Below are 24,778 nucleotides of genomic sequence, written 5' to 3'. Positions count from 1 at the left end.
CTACCTCATATGGTCTATGAGCACCACCAGAGTGACGCCAGAACACAGAGCAAGAAGTAAGCCCTGGGCACTGCTGGGTGTGGCCCCAATCTCTCCCCTAAACTCCCAAAATATGAAGCAAAAAGTAGGGTTGGGTCAATAGCTCAATGGGTCCATGTATATGCTTTGCAGGCAAGAGGCTTTAATCCTGGAATGTATGGAAACCCTTAGCAAATCGCCGTAGTCCCCAGCCTACAGGCATGATGGCTAAATACTAGCAGGACTGCTGGGTGCAGCCCAAGTCTCCCCACTAAAAAGGGGGTGGTGTGGTCCTGGCAGACACTGCTGAAAAAAGGCCAGCTGTGCCTTAGGTTAGCATTTCGCAGGATAGCAACAATGAACTTACTAAACATTAATGTATGATGAGAATTAACAATGCTGAGTACATTAAAAAAAAATGTGTGCCTTTGCACCTGGCATTAAAATAAGACTTGTTGGAACACACCTTATTTACTCTAAGTTGATGGGATAATCTATAACAATATTTTTCCAAGCTGGTAGAATCGATAATAATGTTTAGTCAGTTATTTTTTTAACTTTATTGATTGATTTTGGGGCCACATCCAGCAGTGCTCAGAGGTCACTCCTGGCTCTGTACTCAGAAATCAGCCCTGGCAGGCTGGGGGACCATATGGGGATGCCAGAAATTGAACTGGGTCCCTCCCGGGTGGGCCGCATGCAAGGCAAACACCCTACAGTTGTGCTATCTCCTCACACCTCCCTTTTTTAAATTTACTTATTTAGTATTGTGTAGGCTACAGATGGGTCTGGTCTTTTATTTTATTTTACTTTTTTGGTTTTTGGGCTACACCCAATGATGCTCAGGGGTTACTCCTAGCTATGCACTCAGAAATTGCTTCTGGCTTGGGGGACCATATGGGATGCCCGGGGATAGAACCACGGTCTGTCCTAGGTTATCGTGTGCAAGGCAAATGCCCTACCGTTTGTGCCACCATTCTGGCCCCATGTTTTTGGTCTTTTAATTACATCTGCCTCTTTCCACAATAGTTCTGTGGTATAATATTAAATAGACAATGAGACTGTACTCTGTCGATTAACAAGTCAATTAACTATGTCGATTAGCAAGAATCATATCCAAGAGGAAAGAATAAGTATTTTTCTGATTTCTGTTGACTAGCAAGAATCATATCCAAAAGGAAATAATAAGTACTTTTCTGATGCCTGTTTATGGTAAATAAAACTGATGACAAAGAATTTACAATATACATATAATGTTTAGATGATTGTGCTGACAAGTAATGTTTATTCTTTTTTTCCCTTAGGTCTCAGAGTAATTCTAGAGCTATCGTAAAGTTATAATCAACTTTGACTTCAGAATACATGCCAGCTCATCATTGACCCATAATGTTTATTCTATAGCAAAAAAAAGTCACGCTTGATCCAACCAATTTCCTACTATTTATAATTTTTTGCTTAAATATGAAGCATAACTCCCAATAAATTGGACTCAGTTGCAACTACTTAAGTGTGTCTGGTCTGAGGACCTACTCTTTGCTGACTCCTCACTCCCTCCCATCCTCCTATCAAATAACTAAAATCCCTCTCAGTGTTGGCCAACTCAGCTAGCCTGTGACAGCACACAACAGAAATAGCAGTTGTACACTGGTGGGTTTATTTCCAAAACATATTTTTAAAAACCCACATAAAACCAAGTAAAAGTAGAAGAAAGTAAATAGTAAAAAGAACAACTGACAGGAATTCACTGATCAGACTCATCAATGTGGGCTGAACAGGTTTCCTCTATGTAGGAAGTATTTTCTACACTATTAAGGACAAGTGGCTTTGCATGCAAGAGTCCAGGCTTACTCTAGCACATGATCCCTTGAGCACTGTCAGGGAGTAATACCCTAAGCACTGGGCTAACAGTACCCCAATCACCTAAAAATAAAGTAATAAATATCTCCTGTATGAGTACCTGTATGAACTTTACATTTGGCTGATATCTTGGAGGAAGTCCAAAATGTAAAATCCAATTTAATCTGGCACCAAATAACACAATTACATCAGCAAATTGCAAAGCCCTGTGGGGGAAAAATATGATATGACAAACAGCATATTCATATTAAGTATTTAATTACAAAATATCAGGGGCTGGAGAGATAGCACAGCGGTAAGGCATTTGGCTTGCATGCGGCCAACCCAGGACAGATCAGTTCAATTCCTGGCATTCCATATGGTGCCCCTGAGCTTGCCAGGATTTCTGAGCACAGAGCCAGGAGTAACCCTTGATCATCACTGGGTGTGGCCCAAAACCCAGTCAATCAATTAATAAATACAATTTATAAAATTTCATAGATAATATTTGTATATACCAGGAAGATCTGAACTTTTCTCCACTGCTGGATACTGCTTTGCTATTCATAGTACTGAGTTGTACATCTTTGTAAAAAAAATTTTTTTGTTTTGTTTTTGGGTCACATCCAGAAGTGCTCAGGGTTTACTCCTGTCTCTGTACTCAAAAGTTGCTCCTGGCAGACTCAGGGGACCATATGGGATGCTGGATTTGAACCTGGGTCCATCCTGTATTGGCCGCATGCAAAGCAAATGCCTTACCGCTGTGCTATCGCTCCGGCCCCCTGTAAAAACAATTTTTTAAACATTTTTATTTAATTAAAAAACTATGATTTATGATGTTATTGATAGTTGAGTTTTGGGGATATAACATTTCAGCACCAGTACTACTAACAGTGTCAATTTCCCTCTACCAGTATTCCCATACTCCCATCACTTCCCACCATCTTGGCAGGTATATTGCAAAGTTGGGTGGTTACAGCTTAGATCTCAGGTTTTCTGTGTTGTTCAATCTATAATTTGGATGTCTAGCTACACCATTCTCCCACATCCGAAGCTCTGACCCATTTCCTCTTAATGTCCTTTCTCTTCTTCTCCCTGTTCCATTGATTTCTTTCCTTCTCTGTCCTTCTCCCTAAACTTTGGGGTCAACGGTCATCTAGGCATCCCCCTTTTACATTACATTTCCTATTCCAGTTATTTATTTATTTTTTGTTTTGTTTTTGGGTGACACCTGGTGGTGCTCAGGGGTTACTCCTGGCTCTCTGCTCAGAAACTGCTCCAGGCAGGCACAGGGGACCATATGGGAGGATGCTAGAATTTGAACCATAGTTGGTCCTGGGTTGGCCTCTTGCAAGGCAAATACCATACCACTATGCTATCTCTCCAGCCCCTATTCCAGTTATTTTTACCTATCATAGGTAAGTGAGATCACCCTGATTGTCTTTCTTCTTTTGGATCCTAGTTATATATCTTTTATGCTTAAATCTTAACCTTTTTTCTTCATATTAGTTTCTTGAAGGCAATAGATTATTTCCAAATTACTTTAAAAAATATAAGATTATGTTACTACTAGTTTTTTACATATTAAAATTTTGTCAATGTAATTTCTAACATTTTAGTGACTGTTTACTGCTAACTACCCATATTAACAGTCATCTTGCTTCCTTTTTTGTTATCTCATTCATATTTTGCTTCTTTGATGCCAGGTACTACATAAGTTTCCCTGAACACACCAGGAATGATTCTTGAGAAAAAAAAAAAAAAAGCCTTGAGAACTGTTAGTGTAGTGTGGCACCCAAAAAAAGCTTTTGCCATTTTAAAAAATAAATCAATTAAAAAATTAAAAATCTTAAAAAGCAGCTAGAAAAACAGAATACTACATACTGATGAGAAATGATTCAAAGAAAGGAATATTTCTCCCCTAAAAGCAGAAGGATCAGAAGATGATGGAAAACAGTCAGTCAGTTCTGATAAATCTAAAAAAGAAAACTCCCTGACTCTCAAAAATTTTCCTAGAGGACCAGAGTGATAGCACAGCGGGTAAGGTGTTTGCCTTAGGTGCAGAAGGACGGTGGTTCAAATACCGCATCCCATATGGTCCCCTGAGCCTGCCAGGAGCGATTTCTGAGCGTAGAGCCAGAAGCAACCCCTGAGCACTGCCGGGTGTGACCAAAAAAGAAGAAAAAAAAAAAGAAAGTGTGTGTGTGTGTGTGTGTGTGTGTGTGTGTGGAGAGAGAGAGAGAGAGAGAGAGAGAGAGAGAGAGAGAGAGAGAGAGAACAGAGGACAGAGAGAGAACAGAGGACAGAGAGAGAGAACAGAGGACAGAGAGAGAGGACAGAGAGAGGAGAGAGAGAGGACAGAGGGCAAAGAGAGGAGAGAGAGAGGAAAGAGAAAGGAGAGAGGAGAGAGAGGAAGGAGAGAGGAGAGAGAGGGGGGAGAGAGAGGAGAGAGAGAGGAGAGAAGAGGAGAGAGGAGAGAGTGAGAGAGAAAGGAAAGAGGAGAGAGAGGAGAGAGGAGAAGGGAGAGGAGAGAGAAAGGAGAGAGAGAGAAGAGAAGAGAGGAGAGAGAGGAGAGAGAGAGAAGAGAGGAGAGAGAGAGAAGAGAGGAGAGAGTGAGAGAGAGAGAGAAAGAGAGAGAGAGAAGCCTAAAATCCACAAGACACTGTATTTAAAACCTGGCTGCCACACACCTGGATCTGGCAGCAGCTACACAGTTTGGATGGTTGTCGGGGACAACACCCTTCCCCATGGGGGTGGGCAGAAAGGGTAATTTACACTGTTCCACCAATCTCCTGATACTATCTTCTGCACGGGCATAAGCAGCACCTACAAGAAAAACAAACATATTAACACATTAACTAGACTCAGGATACTTCGTTCTTAATAATTCACAGAGGGCTGGGGAGATGGCTTAAATGTATGTCTAACATGAATGTACATGGAATCTATTATGCTGAGTGATTTAAGTCAGAAGGAGAGAAACGCAGAATAGCCTCACTCATCTATGGGTTTTAAGAAAATTAAAAGATATTTTTGCAATAATCCTCAGAGACAAAAGAGAGGAGGGCTGGAAGGTCCAGCTCAAGACATGAAGCTCACCACAAAGAATGAGTGCAGTTAGAGAAATAAATACACTGAGAACTATCTCAACAATGTAAATGAATGAGGGAAGTAGAAAGCCTGTCTAGAGTACAGGTGGGGGTGGGGTGGGGAGGAGAGAGATTTGGGACACCGGTGATGGAAATGCTGCACTGGTGAAGGGGGGTGTTCTTTACATGACTGTAATCATACAACTACAATCATATTTGTAATCACGGTGTTTAAATAAAAATACTAATAAAAAATGCATGTCTATAAACACAGTCCCGACCAAAACAAACAAAAACAAAAAATCAATAAAAATCCTGTCCATATACTATCATCACAATACATAAGACATATATGCAGAAAAGGAGCAGAAAAGCACTATATGCTTTAAAACGTTGTTCTCATGAGAACAAAAGAATGTGCTAATACATAGTATACCCTGAAGTGGACAAGACTTCCAGGCTCTAAGGAAAAATTTATTACTTCAAAATGAATAAACAGAGATGAAGAGAAATCTTATTCCAATTTCAAACATTTGAGCAGATACTTGTAAACAAATAAGACGATTTCTACAAAGAATAAGCATGCTTTCAAAAGCCTAGGAAAAGTCAGAATAACATTTAACACTACCTTTTCCAATAATAAGAAGGGGTTGTTTGGCATTCCTAATCACAGCTGCTGCGGCACACACGGCAGAGGTGTCTGCCATGCTGACAGGAGGCGGAAGACAGCATTCTGTGTACCTGCAAACAGATTCTGTTCAATACAATGGCCCACTTTTAACTTCTCATTGCAAATATATTCAATATGTAAAAAGGCAGAATGAGACAGTCCAATAAACCTCATTAATCCAGTTTGCAAATTCATCACAACATGTGCTCCACAAACTCAAACATATACATGTGTAAGTATGTGTATAATTAATTTTACTAATTTATATTTTACCAATTTTTGTAGGTTCTCAAAATGGTACTATATTTATTTATTTTGGTTTTAAGGCTACACCCAGGGATGCTCAGGGATTACTCCTGGCTCTGTGCTAAGAAATTACTCCTGGCAGGCTCAGAGGACCATATGGCTGTGGGGGATCATATCTGGTTTGGTTGCATGCAAGACATATCCGACCTACTCTGCTATCACTCCAGCCACACCATATATTTTTTTATTACAACTTTTTTGAAAGTTCCAAAATTTCTTGATTGACATGAAAATTCTAAGTAACCTAGCTATTAATGGGGGTAAATTAGTTATGAATACTAGAATAGTAATTTCAAATGAGGGTTTCTGCAGCTCCAAATATTTTATAGAAATTAACCCCACAGGGGCCAGAGAGCTAGTCTAGCTTGCTCTGTATGAGGCTGACCCAGGCTATATCCTTGGCGTCCCATGTGGTCCCCAAGCACTGCCAGGAGTGATTCCTCAGTGCAAAGACAGATGTAAAGACAGCCTGAACAACACTGGATGTGACCTAAAACAAAAAGCAAGCAAAAATAAATTACTCCCCCAAATAATTACTAAATAAAGCCATTTTAATTAAGAAAATTCACTTTGGCCAGAATTCACTTTAACTACTAAATCATCAGGACTTAAAACACATAAAGATTAACTTAAAAACTGCTAAACAAATTCTTAGATCACTATGTTAACAACAACTCATAAAGAAAATCAGTATAGCATCACTCACTTTATAGAATCCACATTCACTTGGAGGTTTACAAAATCTGCAGGTATATCAACATAGCAGGCACCTGGACGGCCATAAATACTGCTTCTCACGGCCTAAGTTTATTACAAACATAAAGTATTATAAAATTTTCAGTCTTTATTATTTCATTCAAAGACAATTTTAAAATTGTGATAAAAGGGGCCAAAACGGTGGCACTAGCGGTTAAGGCGTCTGCCTTGCAAGCACTAACCTAGGATGGACCACAGTTCGATCCCTCAGCATCCCATATGGCCTCTCAAGCCAGGAGCAATTTCTGAGCACATAACCAGGAGTAACCCCAAGCATCATTGGGTGTGGTCCAAAAACAAAAAAAAATTTGTGATAAAAGTACTATCTTAATGGATATCCTTGGTTGGACCAATAAATCATTTTAATTAAAAACTGAAATGCTGGGGCCGGCGAGGTGGCGCTAGAGGTAAGGTGTCTGCCTTGCAAGTGCTAGCCAAGGAAGGACCACGGTTCGATCCCCTGGCGTCCCATATGGACCCCCCAAGCTAGGGGCAATTTCTGAGTGCTTAGCCAGGAGTAAACCCTGAGCATCAAATGGATGTGGCCCGAAACCCCCCCCCTCAAAAAAAAAACCCTGAAATGCTATTAATTCCATGCTTTAGAAAGGTATTTTTGCTTCAAAGGCAGAGAAAAGTTGGGATAGGATGGAAAACTAGTTTAAAGGGCTAGAGTGCAATTTTTGTATGCAGGAAAATTACATTAGATCCCTGGTGCTAAAAGGACACCTGAGCATCTTGGAGATATTCCCTCCCAAAGCACGTAGGCCAGAGTAACTCCCCCAAAAACCACTAGATGTGGCTCCAAAACCAAAACATTAAATTAAATTAAATTAAATTAAAAATAAAGTCTTACTTGGGAAAAAAGAACAGGAGAAGAAAGAGAGGAAGGGGAGAGAAAGAAGATACAGAGAGCTTTTTCTCTATTATAATCTATCCAACATAAGCATTATATTGCATTATTTGGCTAATTATGTCTTTGGAATAAATTCTTCACGCTTGTTTTCCTCTACTCTTCCTTTCATTCTTTGCTCCTGGCCTACCCACATAACTTAACTCTATTGCCAGTGCTTATTGGTTCATCTTATTTTGCCTTTTTGTCCATTTTAAATTCTAATCTACAAACTCAGGTAGTTATAATTCAGTAATTTTATTTCCTTATAACTTCTTTTAGCAAGGGCTTTCAAATTCATGTGCTGTTAGACTTTGACCTTAGAGATCTTCCACTAGGTTCTGTCTGCCAAATCTTAACTTTCACTGCAGCCAATTTAACTGCTTTGGGAAAGTTTTCTAAAATTATGATGTTGTAACAGGTGTTAACAAATGATTTTGAAAGAGTTCAAAGGTAACTTTACACATAAATATTAATTCAAATCCATTTGTCATATGCTGTTTCATTAACTAAGATACAGTCTTAAGTGCAACAATATTTTCAGAACTACTCTTTGGTAAAAACAAAAATGATGAAAAGATTTTAATTTACAAAAAAAATATCTTGGGGCCACAGAGAGCACAGCAGTGTATGCCTTGCAAGCAGCTGATCCAGGACCTAAGGTGGTTGGTTCAAATCCCGGCGTCCCATGTGGTCTCCAGAGATATTTCTGAGCAGATAGCCAGGAGTAACACCGGAGCGCCGCTGGGTGTGGCCCCAAAACCAAAAAAAAAAAAAAAGATCTTACAGAAGAGTTTTGCAAAAGCAAACTAATCTTTTGTGAAAGTCAGCCAGGATTTCCTTATTCTATTTCTTTTTACCTTTTCACAATTAAAAATTAATTTAAAGGGATCCAGAGCGATAGTACAGCAGTTAGGGCACTTGCCTTGCACATGGCTGACCTGGGTTAGATCCCCAGCATCCTATATAGTCCCTCAAGTACCACTAGGAGTAATTCCTGAGAACAGAACCAGGAGTAATCGTTGGTTAATGAATGTAGAACCAGAAGTATCACCAGCTGTGGCCCAAAAGGAACTAAACAAAAAAAACTAATTTAAAAACCCAAAGTATGAAAACTGTTTTTCAAAAATATTCTATCTGGGACTAGGAAAATGGCTCAAGGGAATGCAGGAGTCCCTAGTTCCATCCCTGACACCATGTGGTTCTCCAATCACTTCCCGGAGTCACCCCAAACCACTGAGCTAAGTGGAACCCCAGCACTGTTGGGTGGAGCCCCAAAACTAAACTGGCATCTGTTTCTGTTAACTCAACATAATGGCAATAAACATTCAATTGTAAATAACCGTAACAATGATATTTTTAACCGTTGTAATACTGTTATTCATTCTAATGAAACTAAAATAACACAGGTTTGAATCATTAAGAAAAGGCAATTGAGTTGAAGAGCTTGAAATTAAATACTGTACCTTTTCAATCATTGAAGGAATAGCTTCTATGCTACTTGGCCGGGCAGAAAACTTGCTATATAATCTACAAGCTTCAACCTAGGCACACACACAAAAACAAACAAACAAACAACAACAACAACAAAAACCACTTAGCATTCTGATTATATTTTCATTTTTGAAGATAAAATGTTGTCATTGCTTTTGATTATACTCAGTGGCAGGATGGATCAAATGTTAAAAGTTAAACTCTTCCTTAGAAAAACCTAGGCAAGGGGCTGAAATGAGAGTACAGTGAGTAGGGCACTTACTTTGCATACAGCCAATCCAGTATCCCATATGAAAGAAGGAAGGAAGGAAAGAGGGAAGAAAGGATTCTATTCTAAGGTCAGAGAGAGAGAATAGCAGGCAGAGTGCTTGCCTTGCATGTTTCAGACTCAGTTGCTATTCCTGGCACCCCAATGTTCCCTGAACCCTATCAGGAGTGATATCGCTGAGTGCAGAGCCAGGATTAAGCCCTGAGCACCACCAGATGTGACTCAGGAACAAACAAAAACAAATAAATTGGGGCCGGGAAGGTGGCGCTAGAGGTAAGGTGTCTGCCTTGCAAGCACTAGCGTAGGACGGACCACGGTTCGATCCCCTGGTGTCCTATATGGTCCCCCCAAGCAAGGAGCTATTTCTGAACGTATAGCCAGGAGTAACCCCTGAGCGTCAAATGGGTGTGGCCCAAAAACCAAAATAAATAAATAAATAAATCTATGCAAATTACAATCAAATTTCTGTCATACAAAGATTTAGCAAGAAAATTAAAATAACACTATTTACTCAATTCAATTTCTCATCTTGAGAAAATTTGAAAATTTCTCAAATTTTCAAGTGGTTGTTTGATAATATCCAGTATCTATCACAATACAGGAGAAAAGACTCATGAACTGCTAGAGAGAGGATAAATGGATTAAAAAAGTGACAGTAGGGCCCGGAGAGATAGCACAGCGGTGTTTGCCTTGCAAGCAGCTGATCCAGGACCAAAGGTGGTTGGTTCAAATCCTGGTGTCCCATATGGTCCCCTGTGCCTGCCAGGAGCTATTTCTGAGCAGACAGCCAGGAGTAACCCCTAAGCAACGCCGGGTGTGGCCCAAAAACCAAGAAAAAAAAAAAAAGAAAGTGACAGTAGGAGTCAGAGAGATAGAATAGCAGGTAAGGTTTTGTCTTGCTAACTCAAGTTCATTCCCTAACACCATGTGTGGTGCCCCAAACTTTGACAGACCCTGAATACTACCAGGTGTAGCCCAGAAACAAAACAAACAAAAAAGTGATGGTGTCCCTCATATCAGCATTTTTTATATAGCTATTATTTATCATTAAATGAAATTTTAATTCCCTTTGGAAAACATAAAAATACAACCTTTAGAGCCAACTATGTGGCTTAAGTGGTAGAGCAAAGGCCTTGTGTATGTAAGGCTCTGAGTTCGATCCCTATTCCTACATACAATCACATGTGGTTCCCACAACAATGAATGGTGTGTGTGTGTGTGTGTGTGTGTGTGTGTGTGTGTGTGTGTAACTTGCATTAACCTATCTAGGGTGTTATATTAGTATGTCAGTTATAAATTTTGGCTTATATCTTTAAGTTCTCACTATATAATCATAGTTTAAAAGTTAATCTTTTTTTTTTTTTTGCCACACCTGGAGATGCCAAGGGTTATTTTTGGCTCAGGAACCACTCCTGGTGGGCGTGTGAAACCATGTGAGATGCTGGTGATCAAACCCATGTCAGCTACATGTAAAGCAAATTGCCCTACCCACTGTGCTATCATTCCCGCCCCTAATCATTCTTTTTTTTTTTTTTTTTTTTTATTTTTTTTTTTTGTGGTTTTTGGGTCACACCCGGCAGTGCTCAGGGGTTACTCCTGGCTCCATGCTCAGAAATTGCTCCTGGCAGGCATGGGGGACCATACGGGATGCCGGGATTTGAACCAATGACCTTCTGCATGAAAGGCAAATGCCTTACCTCCATGCTATCTCTCCGGCCCCTAATCATTCATTCTTACCTTTTACATTCTACAACTATTCTTAAAACTGTATTAATTTATAGATTTTTTTTTCTCATGTTTTAAAATATGTTTTGAGAAGGGGCCACAAAGTGGTCAGAGTTTATTCCTGGCTCTGAGTTCAGAGATCACTACTGGTCATGCGGTAGTGCTCAGAAAACTATATAGGATGTTGGGGATCAAACCTAGATCAGTTCTGCATAAGGCACATGTATTATCCACTGTATATTACTCTGGCCCCTAAAATTTTTAAAATATTTCCCTTAAGTCTCCTAAAATAAACTTGCCCAGAGTGTACTAGTAGTCATTTTTAGAAGGACTTATTCCCCTCTCAACTTTTTCTTTTCTAAAAGTCTGACAGGTACAATCCCAAATGATTTTTATTCCTGTCTCTTCTTTTTTCTTTGAATAACTAATTCAGTCTTTCAAAAAGATGTATTTCTTAGAAGAGCAGAGCCTACTTTCTCTTACAGTCCATGCAAAGATTGTCCTATAGTTTTAAAAAAAATTATCTTCACATTAACTCAAGTACTTCTATTGTTTTATATTTATGTTTCAGACAGTTTTATTTCTTCACAATAAATTTTAATGCTGTGAGGACACGAGAGAGTACAGTGGCCGAGGGGTCTACTTTGCATGCTGTTGACCAGAGTTTGATCCTCTTCATCACATGGTCCACCTTCCTGCTTCCCCAGTATCACTGGGTACAACTCCTGCACTGTCCGGTGGCCTTGCATTGAACCACCAGCCTGGCTGGCCAAGCATAGCTAGGTAAGAAGTCTGGGAAGCCACCCCCTAATAAAAACAACTAAATAACAAATCTTAATTTAAATGGTATATAATTAATTATTCTATTGAACTTCAATGGAAAAGAAACTTAAGAGTATGGTACCTGAGGAAACTCCTGAAAAGCTCCCATAGTTTCCTGACTTCTCTCGGAAGAACCACCAATCACAATCACAGGCCTGAAAGGTTAGTTTTTACAAAGAACATTATAATATGTGAAATATCCAAAAGTCTACCCAACAAAGAATAAACACTCAATAAAATGAGGGAGAGACTCACAAAGACCTTACAAAAAAAACTATAAATTAGGAGCTGGAGAGATAGTTCAATAGGCAGAGCATAGTCTTGTATGAAGGAGGCCTGGGTTCCATTCCCAGCACCACCTGATAACCTGAGCACTGCAGGACTGAAGAAAGAAAGAAGATGGAAGAAAGGGAGGGAAGGAAAAAAAAAAGAAAGTGAGGGAAGAAGGGAGGAAGGAAGAAGAGGAAGAGAGGAAGAGAGAGAAAAGAAGGAAGGAGGGAGGAAAGGGTAGGAGGAACTGTAGATAAAAAGATTTAGAAGCACCAGAGAGATAGTACTTCTGGTAGGGACCTTGCCTGCAATGAAGTCAACCCAAATTCAATCCCCAATATCCCATATGGTTCGCTCCCCCAGTCTCACAAGAGTGATCTCTGAGAACAGAGCCAGTAGTAATCCAATGAACACTTCTCTTTTTGGGGGGGGGGTGTGGCCCACATCTGGTGGCACTCAGGAGTAACTCCTAGTTTTGTGCTCAGAAATCACTCCTGGCAGGCTCTGGGGACCATATGGGATGCCAGATATCGAGCCTGGGTCGGCTGCATGCAAAGCAAATGACCTACCTACCGGCCCCCCTGAACACTTCTGGATGTAGCCTGCACTCCCCACCTCAACACCTTCTGAATATCCCCAAAAAAGAGTTAGGAAAACTTGGTGTGATATAATCTTCCTTGGTTTTAGATAAATCAGAGACAGAGGCCAGAGAGAGAGCACAGCGGTAGGGCGTTTGCCTTGCAAGTGACCGATCCAGAACCAAAGATGGTTCGAATCCCGGCATCCCTTATGGTCCCCAGAGCCTGCCAGGAGTGATTTCTGAGCGTAGAGCCAGGAGTAACCCCTGAGCACCTCCAGGTGTGACCCAAAAATCAAAAAAAAAAAAAAAAAAAGAAAGAAAAGAAAAGAAAAAATCAGAGACAATAAATATTTTCTTCCATGTTCCCCTCATCCACTCCTTTAGGATGTTGTTACATAAAATGTTACATAAAATGAATTTTTTATTGTTCCTCTTCCTTATAAAGTACAAATGATCAGAATTTCCTAAGCGTATTTGAAAAATCAAAGAATAAGAACAATTCCTCAGAACTTCTGGGTTCTTTCTCTTTGGTGTTGGAAATTGAACTCAGAGACTCATATTTGCAAAGCATACACCCTACCCGTGATTTATATTCCTGACTGCAATACACTTCTTACTCTTCAAGGAGAAAAGAAAAGATACAGCAAATCTAAAATTACTCAAGAAAGTATGCAACCCTAAAATAAATTTAAAAAGAGAATGATAAAAAGAAGGAACTATAAGAGACACATAGCAAGAAAGTAAACAACATTCTTTCTACTAGGCTGATTAAGTATTTTATGAATTGATTAAAATATGGTAAGAAGCTATCAAATAAAATATTAATAGAATCTTATTGATAAAGTGCTAGAGATGGTTAAGTTTAAGACCAAAGAGTTGTGAAATATTAAGCAGCATATAAAAATACTTAATAAGGGGCCAGAAGAATAGCACAATGGATAGAGTTTGCCTTGCATGTAGCCAACCAGGATTCAATCCCTGGATCCTATGATCCTAAATAGGAATGATCTGAAAGCAGAGTCAGGAGTAACCCCTGAGCATTACTAGGTGTGACCCAAAAACAACAAAAATAATAACAAATATAAGAATTTCAACTGTTTGCTAATTATGTATGATATCACAAATATTTATATATTGAACCTTTAAAAAATTATTTAGAGACCAGTATGGGCCAGTGAGTAGGAGTAGAGCACTTGCCTTGTATATCCCCAGCATCCATACTGTCCCCCAAGCACCTTCAGGAGAAACTCCCGAGTGCAGTCAAGAGCAATCTCTGAGCATTACTGGGTGCATTCCCAATACAAAACAAAACCAAAAACAGAGAGAGAGAGAGAGAGAGAGAGAGAGAAAGAGAGAGAGAGAGGGAGAGAGAGAGAGCAATATACATCCACATCAAGACAAATATCTACATTTATGTATAAAATATTAACAATTTCTACCTCTAAGTAAAAAAATTACTGGCGTTTTAACATTTTCTTCCTGATTATCTTAATATAATTGTTTACTAAGCTATCCCCAAGTCTTCCCTTTCTAGATGGGGGTTGGACTATATTTTAATAAATATGTTCAAGAATATCAATTACCAGCAGTTCATGTTTGCATTTGCCATACCACCCAACGCATGGATGAGACCTGGGCCAGAAACGACGAGGCAAACTCCGGGCCTAGAAGCAAAATAGAATTAATTTTACTTAAAATATTTCATAAGGATTAACAGATTCCTATCATTTTAAGGTTAAATGTAGCAACTTCCTCAAACTTTAAAAGGAAGAATTTGTGAATCTTGGTTATTATTGGCAAAGTAATTACTAGAATGACTTTTGAGTGACTTTTATCTATTTAAAATAAAGTACAAGAAAGATTTAAAAAAAAAAAAGACTGTAAAAGGCAAGATTGCATTTTCTTTAGACCAGAGAAATAGCACAGTGGATACTTGATTGCATATATGACCAGGTTTCATTCCTGGTATCCTATGCCTCACCACAAAGCCTGCACACCCCTGAGGGCAGAGCTAGGAGTAACTCCTGAGCGCCACTGGGTATGGTCCAAAAAACAACAAGATTATACTTCCTACCTTTAAGAAATGAATTTATATATCATTATCACATTGTATTTTATTAACACCATCCTATTTTAAAGTGATTATATTTGGACAGTAAAATTAACTGCATGAAAAAGCACATTTTGATGCTTGTATGGGGAGCAAAATATGTTTCTTCAAATTTCTGAGCAAATGAATGCCACTTGATCTCTGAAAGAACATTTTAATGAAAACTGCCCAGGTTTTTCAAAACTGAACTTGAACACTTTATCCTAGAAGTAAGTTTCTAAAAGTTTAAAGCACTCAAGGACAAAAATCTCCATAGTATTTATCTTGCCGTGTTATACTTAGAAAATAATTTACAAGCCTCTGCTTAAAAGAAAGTGTGCTAAAATAGAGTTTGGTTTACCTGCCTGTCAGATATCCGATCGCGGAGGCAGCGTAACAAGCCTACAAAGGAAAAACACTGGGAGGTGAGCATGTTGGTGTCTTTAGAGCAAGTGTATATAAAATAACAAATCATTAATGAAGACATTAGAACTTAGTAGTAAAGTTAGAATAAATTGAAACCATTTATTTTCATCTTAATATGTTCTACCTATAAATTTAAAGAAAAAACAGACTAGGTCTGGAATTTAGGGGTTTTGGGTTTTGGTTTTTGAGTTTTGGGGTTTTGTTGTTTTGGGGCCATGCCCAGTGATGTTCCAAGGTTACTCTTACCTCTGCACTCAGGAATTAGTCCTGGTAGTGCTTGGAGGACCATATGGGATGCTGAGAATTGAACCCACACAGGCTGATAGCACCTGTTTGTGCTATCACTTTGGCCCAGGATCTAGTTTTTGGTTTTCCAAAAACCTATATGGTCTGTTACTTATAGTATGTTCTTATAATTACTTTATGCTTAAATAAAGACTAATAGGAATGTGCTCTTTTTTATTTGTAATAGTGGTAATATGTGTTCTCTTCTTTAATCTTACCTAGGATTTATTAAATACTGATCTTTTCAAAGAATCAATTTTTGTTTTGTTCTGTTTTGTTGTTTTGTTCATTGGGAATATTTGCCTATATTATCTTTTGTCATATTTTAGGAATAATAAAAAATTGGGTATATTCTAAACTTCACATTCAACTTTACGTATCATGTACCAAACTTAAACAAACCTGCATAAAGGGGAGTAAGTACAAATTAAAATTTTATAAATCATAATTTGGGGAGGGGAGTTGGGTCACTCCCAGTGGTGCTCAGAGGCTACTCCTAAATCTATGCTCAGGAGTGAACCATGGCAAAGCTTGGGGGAAATCGCATGTGGTACCTGGGATTCAAATTTGAATTGTAGCTGCTGCAGTAGCATGCAAGGCCAGTACTTCACCTTCTATACTAAGTCAGGAGGTCCAGGGCTATTGGAGGAAGCTCACCACAAAGAGCAGTTAGTGCAGTTAGAGTAGAGAAGGGTCTGTTAGACAAAGATAGCTGGAACTGATATGATAGTTCTGGACAAGAAATAGACAAAGGGATAAAGTGACAATGCAAGGCTCTCCATTAATAATAGTGCAAACCACAGTTTAAAAAGGAAAGAGGGAGAGAGAGAGAGAGAGAGAGAGAGAGAGAGAGAGAGAGAGAGAGAGAGAGAGAGAGAGAGAGGAAATTGCCTGCCCTAGAGACAGGCAGGGGGATGAAAGGGAATGGGGACATCAGTTGTGAGAAAGGTGCACTGGTGACACATTGTATGACTGAAACCCAACAATGAACCATTTTGTAACCACAGTGCTTAAATCAAACAAGTAAAAGCGAAACAACGCAAAATAAAAAACAAGAAGGACTGCCTATCATTCATTATAGGAGGGCAAGAATGTTGCTGCGGAAGGTAAAATATAAAACATGAAGTAATTATGTTAGTGAGCAAGGGAGAGAGTTCAAAGTACTAGTGCACATGTTTTGCATGCAGAAAGCCTGGTCTGACCTCCTGAATCACATGGTCTCCTCTCATAGTAACTCCGAGCAATTAACCAAGAGTTACCCCTGAGCACCACTAGGCATGGCTCAATAAAACAAATAAATAACAACAAAAATAACAATATATATGTATATATATATAATTCTGGTAAAATATATCAATAGTGGAAGGTCCAGGAATGTAGATCAGTGGTAGAGCCCTTGCCCTGTATATATGATGCCCTTGGTTCCAGAGGAAGGAAGGAGGGAGGGAGGGATGGAGGGAAGGAGGGAGGGAGGGAAGGAGGGAGGGAGGGAGTGAGTGAGGAAGAGGGGAGGGGGAAGGAACAAAAAGAAGGAAGAAAGAGGAGAAGGGAGGTTAGAGGAAGGGAGAAAAAAAGAGAGAAAAGGGAAGAATAGAGGGAGAAAGGGAAGTAAGAAAAAGAAGGAAAAAGAAAAGAAAAATAGATTTTTCTGATTATTTCTATTTCTCTACCAAGTACCTTCACACATAGGCAGAAAGTGCATGCTGTTTTTAAAAGAGCAGCCTCTTGGAACCATACTGTTTTAATTGAAATCCCAACTCCCCAACTTTTACTGAATATAGTGAGCAAATTACACCATACTTTGGTTTCATCTACAGAACAAGCATAATTCACAGCATTGCTGTGAGGATGAAATTGCTTAATACATGCAAATTACTCAGAATATAATCCCCTGACATACTTGGCATTAAATCCCTGACATACTTGCTGGCAGATGAAAAACATGTCACAACCTATTATCCTTTTCTTTCAATGCTAACATGCAGTTGGGTAGCAATTCCTCACCTGATTTCTGAATGCCTCAGAGTCTACATTTTACACTCTCTTTTGTTGGTGGGGAACATCCCTGGCTCTGGATTCAGGAAACCAATCTATGGTGCTGGAATTTGAACCAATGTCTCAGTCACAGCTGCAAGCACCTTAACCTTCATTCTATTTCTCTAGAGTCCTAGACCTATATAACATTCTCTTAAATATCCTGACATTCGCTTTTATCCCTTAACTCAGTCACTAGTGAATATTCCATTCTGGTGGTGGTGGTGGTGGATCCTGAATAGTGCTAAGGGATTGAGGGGGCCACTCTTAGCAATACTTGGCCAAACAGACCAGACAATTCAATGGCAGAACCTGCTGGGTGGTGTTGTTCAAGTACAGTGGTCCTGGGCTGCTACCACAGATCTACACTAGTGGCCCAGAAGCATGTCTCTGGCTGCTCTAGGATCCCTTTGATTACTGCGGCATTAAGCTGACTAAAGGACAGACATATGCACAAGGAATGTTCTATATCTCAGACTCATTACATCCCAATTGGAGTTTAGTACCTTTCTCTATAAATTGACTTTTTGGATTCCAAATTTAAGTAGTCAAACCTGCCCAAATCTCTGACTCATCATAAGTATCTGCCTTCACTTTCCTACCTGGTTACTGAGTACTCAGACTACTCAGCTTTCAAGACAGCTCCCATATCATCTTCTCCAGAGACTTTCTCAGAGTCTACGTTGAGCTGATTTCCACAGCACCCGGGGTCTATCCCTATCACAGTACTCAACATAATATAACAACATTACTTGTACATGGTTCCACACTAGGTTATAAGTCACTTTAGAACTAGAAACTGTTCATAATAATTCTTCATATCCAGAGCCCAACAAAGCTAATGGACCCTTAGGAGACTCTCAACTAAGTTTCTATTGCAATAAAATGTCAGACTGACCTGCTTATATACACTCTGTGCTGCCATAAAAATCATCTTGGCAGATGGTTAGACCCAACGAGGTTTACACTTTAACCTACTATAAGCTCAAGAAGGTTTATTCCCACCTATTGAGAAAAACATTCACAATGTCACCCAATGTTTATTTTTCCAGAAGTCTGATTCCTTTCACAATTTTAGGGAACTTTCTTTCCCTTTGGTTATCCATCCAGTCTCATAGCCCAACATGCCTTGAAGGGGCCTTAAAAATACAACACAAACTTAACCTCTATAGACATTAATCATTCTTGTCCCATTAAAAAAATTGCAGCTAGGGGCCGGGCGGTGGCGCTGGAGGTAAGGTGCCTGCCTTACCTGCGCTAGCCTAGGACACAGACCTCGGTTCGATCCCCCGGCGTCCCATATGGTCCCCCAAGCCTGAGCGCATATAGCCAGGAGTAACCCCTGAGCGTCACCGGGTGTGGCCCAAAAACCAAAAAAAAAAAAAATTGCAGCTATCCTTTATATGTTCTCTTCTTCAGACATATATTTTTGGGGAATTTTGATATTGAATAATTTGTTTATTTTTTTTCTGTGCCTTGCCCACCACCTTCTTGGGCTGTGAACAACATAAAAGTTAAGATTTAATTTCCTTATATAGGTAGTATACTACAGCTTGTATATAATAAATGGGACCTCAATAAATACTTATGTAAAAAATAAACCAGGGATTGGAGAGATAGCTAAAATGGCAAAATACATGTCTGGCATGTGCAGAGCCCTGGCTGTGATTCCAATCTCTGCATGCCCCAACTCCAGCTCTACTGGGTATAGTTCTTGTGTCCCTCAATCACTCCAGCCACATAGAACTGATCACTGGAAAAGATAAGAAACTGGATATTCCACTTCTAGAAAAACACTAAAGTATGGGTCCCCTGAATAGAGTAATTGTTTCACCTTCCTACACAGGTGAAAAAACAGAATGTTGTTCTAAGTAAACACAAGACCTATAAAATTATTTTTTCTTTTTGGGCCACATACTGTAGTGCTCAGGGCTTACTCCTGGGCTCTGCCATCAGTAATCACTCCTGGAGGGGTTGGGGTGTCAGGGATTGAAACCAGTTTGGCCACATGCAAGGTAAGCACCCTACCAACTGTACTACTCTCTGATCCCAAGACTTGTTAGTCTTTTTTGTTTGTTTTTATTTTGTTTTTGTTTCTGGGACATACCTGGTGGTGCTCAGGGGTTTCTCTGGCTCTGCACTCAGGAATCACCCTGATATGGATGCTGGGGATTAATCTGCATCCCAGCGTGCTATCTCTCCACTGTAGTCAAGCACGCTCACTGTACTATCTCTCCAGCCCAGAACTTGTTAGTCTTAAAGCAAAAAGTAGAAACAGAAAAATGTACAATTCTCATATTTTGGAGATAAAAGATGCCATTTAATGAAACATATAGAAAGCCTCTTTTTGGTGTTTCCCAAAGTGAGGAAGTGAGATGGAGGGAGGAGAGCACTGAAATAGACCAGGGTGGTAATAGCCTCTAAAGCAATAGGCAGGCACTCTAGCAGGGGTCTCAAACTCAATTTACCTGGGGGCCGCAGGAGGCAAAGTCGGGGTGATCCTTGAGTGCAAAGTCAGTAGTAAGCATTGAACATTGGGAGGTGTGACCCAAACAACTAAAACAAAACAAAACAAAAAAAGATTCTCTAGGGAAGGGCCACAAAATGTTGTACAGAGGGCTGCAAACGGCCCGCCGGTCTCAAGTTTGAGACCCCTGGTTAAAGGTTCATTTCCGGGGCCGGAGAGATAGCATGGAGGTAAGGTGTTTGCCTTGCATGCAAAAGGACAGTGGTTTGAATCCCGGCATCGCATATGGTCCCCCGAGCCTGCCAGGAGTGATTTCTGAGCGTAGAGCCAGGAGTAACCCCTGAATGCTGCCAGGTGTGATCCAAAAACCAAAAAAAAGAAAAAAAGAAAAAAGGTTGATTTCCAGATGTTTGAAGTGGGCCAGCTCCAAAGACTTTTCTTGAATGAAATGTAAACTGAGCTGTGAAAGATTATGGCTACACCGGCCAATACAGCACAAAGCTGGCCATCTCAGGAGGAGAAGGTGGGCCAAGACTCTATCCTGCCAAAGCCAAACTTGCAGCTTCCATCACCCAGAATCACTGTTTCCCAATAGCCTGCCTCATCACTGTCACTCTGTGCACTCTGCACTTCCTTGCAGAGATGCCAATCTGACCACACCTCAGATTAATATCACCGGAGCTTTTTTGGAGTGAATGCAGGCATAATCCCCATGTCTTCCTTGTTTCTAGACAGTATGGCAGCTATAACCACCCCACAAACGCAGTTGCCAAGTTATCTCAGTCCAACAGCTCCTATGGACTGACAGTCCATTAAGAGTGCTGCAAATTTAGGGCCAGAGAGAGCATGGAGGCAAGGCATTTGCCTTGCATGCAAAAGGACAGTGGTTCGAATCCCGGCATCCCATATGGTCCCGAGCCTGCCAGGAGCGATTTCTGAGCATAGAGACAGAAGTAACCCCTGAGCGCTGCCAGGTGTGATCCAAAAAGAAAAAAAAAAAGAGTGCTGCAAATTTGATGGGAAAGTTAAAAAAAAAAAGTCCACCAAGCTCAATGAACAAAAACAGTAATACATAAGGCCCAATCAGCACCCACTACTTCAGTAAATCTTTAATGACTTTAGTCATTATGAGATATAACTATTACCACAAACTTTAATTGATTTTTTTTGACAATTTCATTTGCCACTTTGTTGTAATAAGAAATGGGAGTTAAAGTTGTTTGTGTCTATTGTGCCTACTAAGGGAGAAGAGGGGGAAGTGGGACATTCTGGAGAAATGGTGGGGTTGGTTTGGGAACATCGAATGAAAAACCTTATGCATCATCGTGTTTAAATATAAAATTAAAAAGTTTTTAAATCAACTACCAAAAGAAAACAAACAGCAGTCAGCATAAAGATGGGAAATTGACTATGACAATAATAGTTGGAAATTATCACTCTGGACAAGAATTGTGTGATAAAGGGAGATAAAAATAATAGGCATGATACATACCCCTTCAATAGCATTGCAAACCAGTGTCTAAAAAAAAAAGAAAAGATGAAAAAGACAAAGAGAGAGAAGAAAAATGGATGACCCAGAGGCAAGGCAGAGGGGATGGGGGGCATTGGAAATGTGCACTGGAGAAGGGTATTGTACATTGCATGACTGAAACTCAATCATAAACAACTTTGTATCTGTAATTAAAAAAAAGAACAACTGTATTAAGAACAACCTAATAACCACAGTGTTGAAATAAAGTAATATTTAAAAAATGGGAAACTGTGCCTCCCGATTCTGACACTAATACAGGATAGTGTTAGATATGTGGATTCCTGAGTCAGTGCAAAGGGCTGGAGCACATGTATGGGCATGTTTGATATCTGGCACTGAGGGCTCCCTAGTAGCATGAGTAGGGCTCTACTGACCCCTGAACACCATGGGATGTGACTCTTGAGTCCCCGGATTATGGCTAGACTGGTCCTCATAGACCCTGAAACTGGTTGGGAATGTCCTCTCCCCTAAAACAAAGCAGAGACTTCAGACTCGAAATACCAGCTCTGCCACGAGAGCACTTGCCATCTTAGAATAAATCTAACTTCGTGTCTCATCTATCATCCAGGATTAACAAGAGTTGTTGGATGATGGACGTGTGTCAAGTTCAAGTAAGGCAGAAAGTCTTCCAAACGTTTTTATGACCACTGTCATGCTTCTTTTCCCAAGCTGGTCTCCCCAGCTTCCATAACTCACCGCCTGCTCATTCCTCATCCCGACGTATCTGATGCCCACTTCCTGAGCGGCAAGGGCGATTTCGGTCACGGGGATGCCCACGATGCCAAACATGTACTCCACATTCTGAATTTGGACCCAAAAAAGCAAGGGAATGAATGAATGAATGAATGAATGAAGCTCAAAGGTTCACCTCAGCCACAAGGTCCCTTCCCAGCTAGGTAGGCAAGGAATGGCCCATCTCCATCCATTCTACCAAGCCCCGCCCCACGCCTTTCTCGTCTCCACGGCAACGTCTAGGCCCCGCCCCCACGCTTTTATCGTCCCCATGGCAACATCTAGGCTCCACCCCGCACTTTTCTCGTCCCCGTGGCGACGTCCGGGCACCGCCCCTTTCTCGTATCCATGGCAACGACTAAGCCCCGCCCCCACTTCCGCTCCACCCCGCGTGGGGTCCCCTCATACTTGTGCTTTCAGAGCCTGGGCGATAACTTTAGCGCCGGACACCTCCTCCTCATTTCCGTCGTGGCCGCGCTCCGAATCTCTTTTCGGCATCTTTCCACGGCTTGGCTGGCTAAAGGAGTCACCCTCAAAGAAGAAGGTAACCTTTCCGCCCCTCTCAGATTGACGGACTGACTGGAGGCGGGCAACCAATTGTCTTAAATAATAGGATGGAAGGGGCGGGAGCATAGAAGATACGCCCCCTTAGGGGCGGGGCGACGGGTTTGTATAAAGTGCGTTCTGCCGTCCTTCAGTCAGGAGCCAATCGGATTCTGGCAGAGCCCCCAAGAGGCGGGACTAGCAGGAGGCAGCGACCAATGCTGAATAAGGTAAAGGAGCGTCTCAGGCCTGCTGACCCCAACGATTCGGAAGCGCCCTAGCGAGGGGCTCCCGGGTGAAGGCGAGGCTGCAGGTGGGCTGAGATGAAGGGGCGTGGCATAGACAGCCACTTCCGGTTTAGGTTTTTCTCAATGGATTGCAGGCTGATTCCTGAGGCCCAGCTGGCCTGGAGGCCTTGAGCACTCACCCCACACTGTTTTGGGGTCCTGGCTCCCCTTTTCTTGGAATTTTTTCATGACTTTCATGACTCTGCAGGTCTGTGAAATAAATGCATGACTTAAAATCCCTGAGTGGATTTAAATCACCCCTCCCCACCTGCACCCCTGTGATGCATACCACCACAGGCCTGCAGAGTTTCCTTGCAAAGTTTAGGAGTGTTGGCCTCCCTGATACTCTGAATCTGAGTTTCTGCCCGGCATTAGGAGCCACAAAGGGGTCCTTTTTTGTTGTTGTTGTTGTTTTTTACTTCATCCTTTTAACCTACCTGACTTTCCATCCCTGCCTTTGCAAGATGAAGAAATGTAGATTTTATTTCATCTTATTTCATCTTATTTTATTTTATTTTATTGGTTTTTGGGTCACACCCGGCAGTACTCAGGAGTAAATCCTGGCTCTGCACTCAGACATTGCTCCTGGCTGGCTCAGGGGACCATACGGGATGCTGGGATTCGAACCACTTCTGGGTCCGCTATGTGCAAGGCAAATGCCTTACCTCTGTGCTATCGCTCAGGCCCCAGAAATGTAGATTTTCATGAACATAGTCAGTCTTTGTATACAGCCAGCCTTTGTGCCCAATAACCTTGGAGGTTATTGGGAGTGGAAAGGGATTAGAGACTTCCTCAATGGTGCTTTCTAGGAATTTCTGAGGCGCTAGGGATCTCTCTGGGTTGGCATGCGAGTCAAAGGTTTCTATCCTACTATCTCTCTTTGTTCAAACTATATAACCTTTTTAAATATTTTCAAATATATCAGAGATACAAATACACGCAATCGCCAAGATAACAAAACAATGGAAACTTTGCATTTTTTTTAAGGATTTGGAGTGTGTTAAAGCAACAATGTGTATATTGTTGCTTTATGTAATTGTGTAAATAGATAAAGTGGCTAGGAGCCTGGGGTTCAGGTCCTATGAACTGAATGAATAGCAAAGGAAATAAAAGGCTTTAAACCCAGGGTTTCACAAGGATCCTCTGCTTCCAGCTTTAAACCCTTGAATGTGGGAACTAGGACTGAAAGGAGATTTGTACTCTAGACTGCTTTCTACTCTACTCCAGACTGCTTCCATGAACTTGCCTTTTTATTATTATTGTTATTATTATTGAAGTAAACTAAGAACAATTAAATGTAAAAGATCTGAAAAAATACATGATTTTTATGGCCAGAGAGATGGCACAGTGATAGGACATTTGCCTTGCATGCTGACCCAGGACTGACCACAGTTCGACACACCCCACCCCACCCCACCCCCCCCCCCCGGCATCCCATATAGTCCCCCAATCCAAGAACAATTTCTGAGCACATAGCCAGGAGTAACCCCTGAGCGTCACCGGGTGTGGCCCAAAATTAAAAAAAAAAATACATGACTTCTAACAATGGTATAATCCTGGGTGTGTATAGACCCATCCAGAAGAAAAGTGACATTTTAACCTATTTACCTGTCAAATAACATTAACATTCTGGAAAAGGGCAAAACTTCTTTGAATGGTCT

The 24,778-nt window shown here is 40.7% G+C and overlaps 1 protein-coding gene and 1 non-coding gene across 2 annotated transcripts in view; both read right to left on the bottom strand.

Annotated features, from left to right (window-relative positions):
• The window catches only part of HACL1 (2-hydroxyacyl-CoA lyase 1), a 36,356-nt gene extending 13,515 nt beyond the window's left edge, over positions 1–22,841 (bottom strand). Inside the window, exons 1-10 of the mRNA XM_049766139.1 lie at positions 22,696–22,841; positions 22,252–22,356; positions 15,174–15,214; positions 14,307–14,387; positions 11,956–12,028; positions 9,031–9,108; positions 6,626–6,720; positions 5,572–5,684; positions 4,545–4,680; positions 1,976–2,081 (exon numbers count right to left, since the gene is read on the bottom strand). Coding sequence (XP_049622096.1) covers positions 1,976–2,081; positions 4,545–4,680; positions 5,572–5,684; positions 6,626–6,720; positions 9,031–9,108; positions 11,956–12,028; positions 14,307–14,387; positions 15,174–15,214; positions 22,252–22,356; positions 22,696–22,785 — 918 coding nt within the window. The 5' untranslated portion in view covers positions 22,786–22,841. The remainder of the gene's footprint in view (positions 1–1,975; positions 2,082–4,544; positions 4,681–5,571; positions 5,685–6,625; positions 6,721–9,030; positions 9,109–11,955; positions 12,029–14,306; positions 14,388–15,173; positions 15,215–22,251; positions 22,357–22,695) is intronic.
• Positions 1,320–1,400, bottom strand: LOC125998426 (small nucleolar RNA SNORD45). Its single transcript, XR_007491996.1, has one exon. It is a non-coding gene; the product is annotated as a small nucleolar RNA SNORD45 (small nucleolar RNA).
• Positions 22,842–24,778: the final 1,937 nt, after the last annotated feature.

Source organism: Suncus etruscus, chromosome 20 (assembly GCF_024139225.1).
Source record: "Suncus etruscus isolate mSunEtr1 chromosome 20, mSunEtr1.pri.cur, whole genome shotgun sequence".
Taxonomy (NCBI): domain Eukaryota; kingdom Metazoa; phylum Chordata; class Mammalia; order Eulipotyphla; family Soricidae; genus Suncus; species Suncus etruscus.
This window is presented reverse-complemented; position numbering and strand designations above follow the sequence as displayed.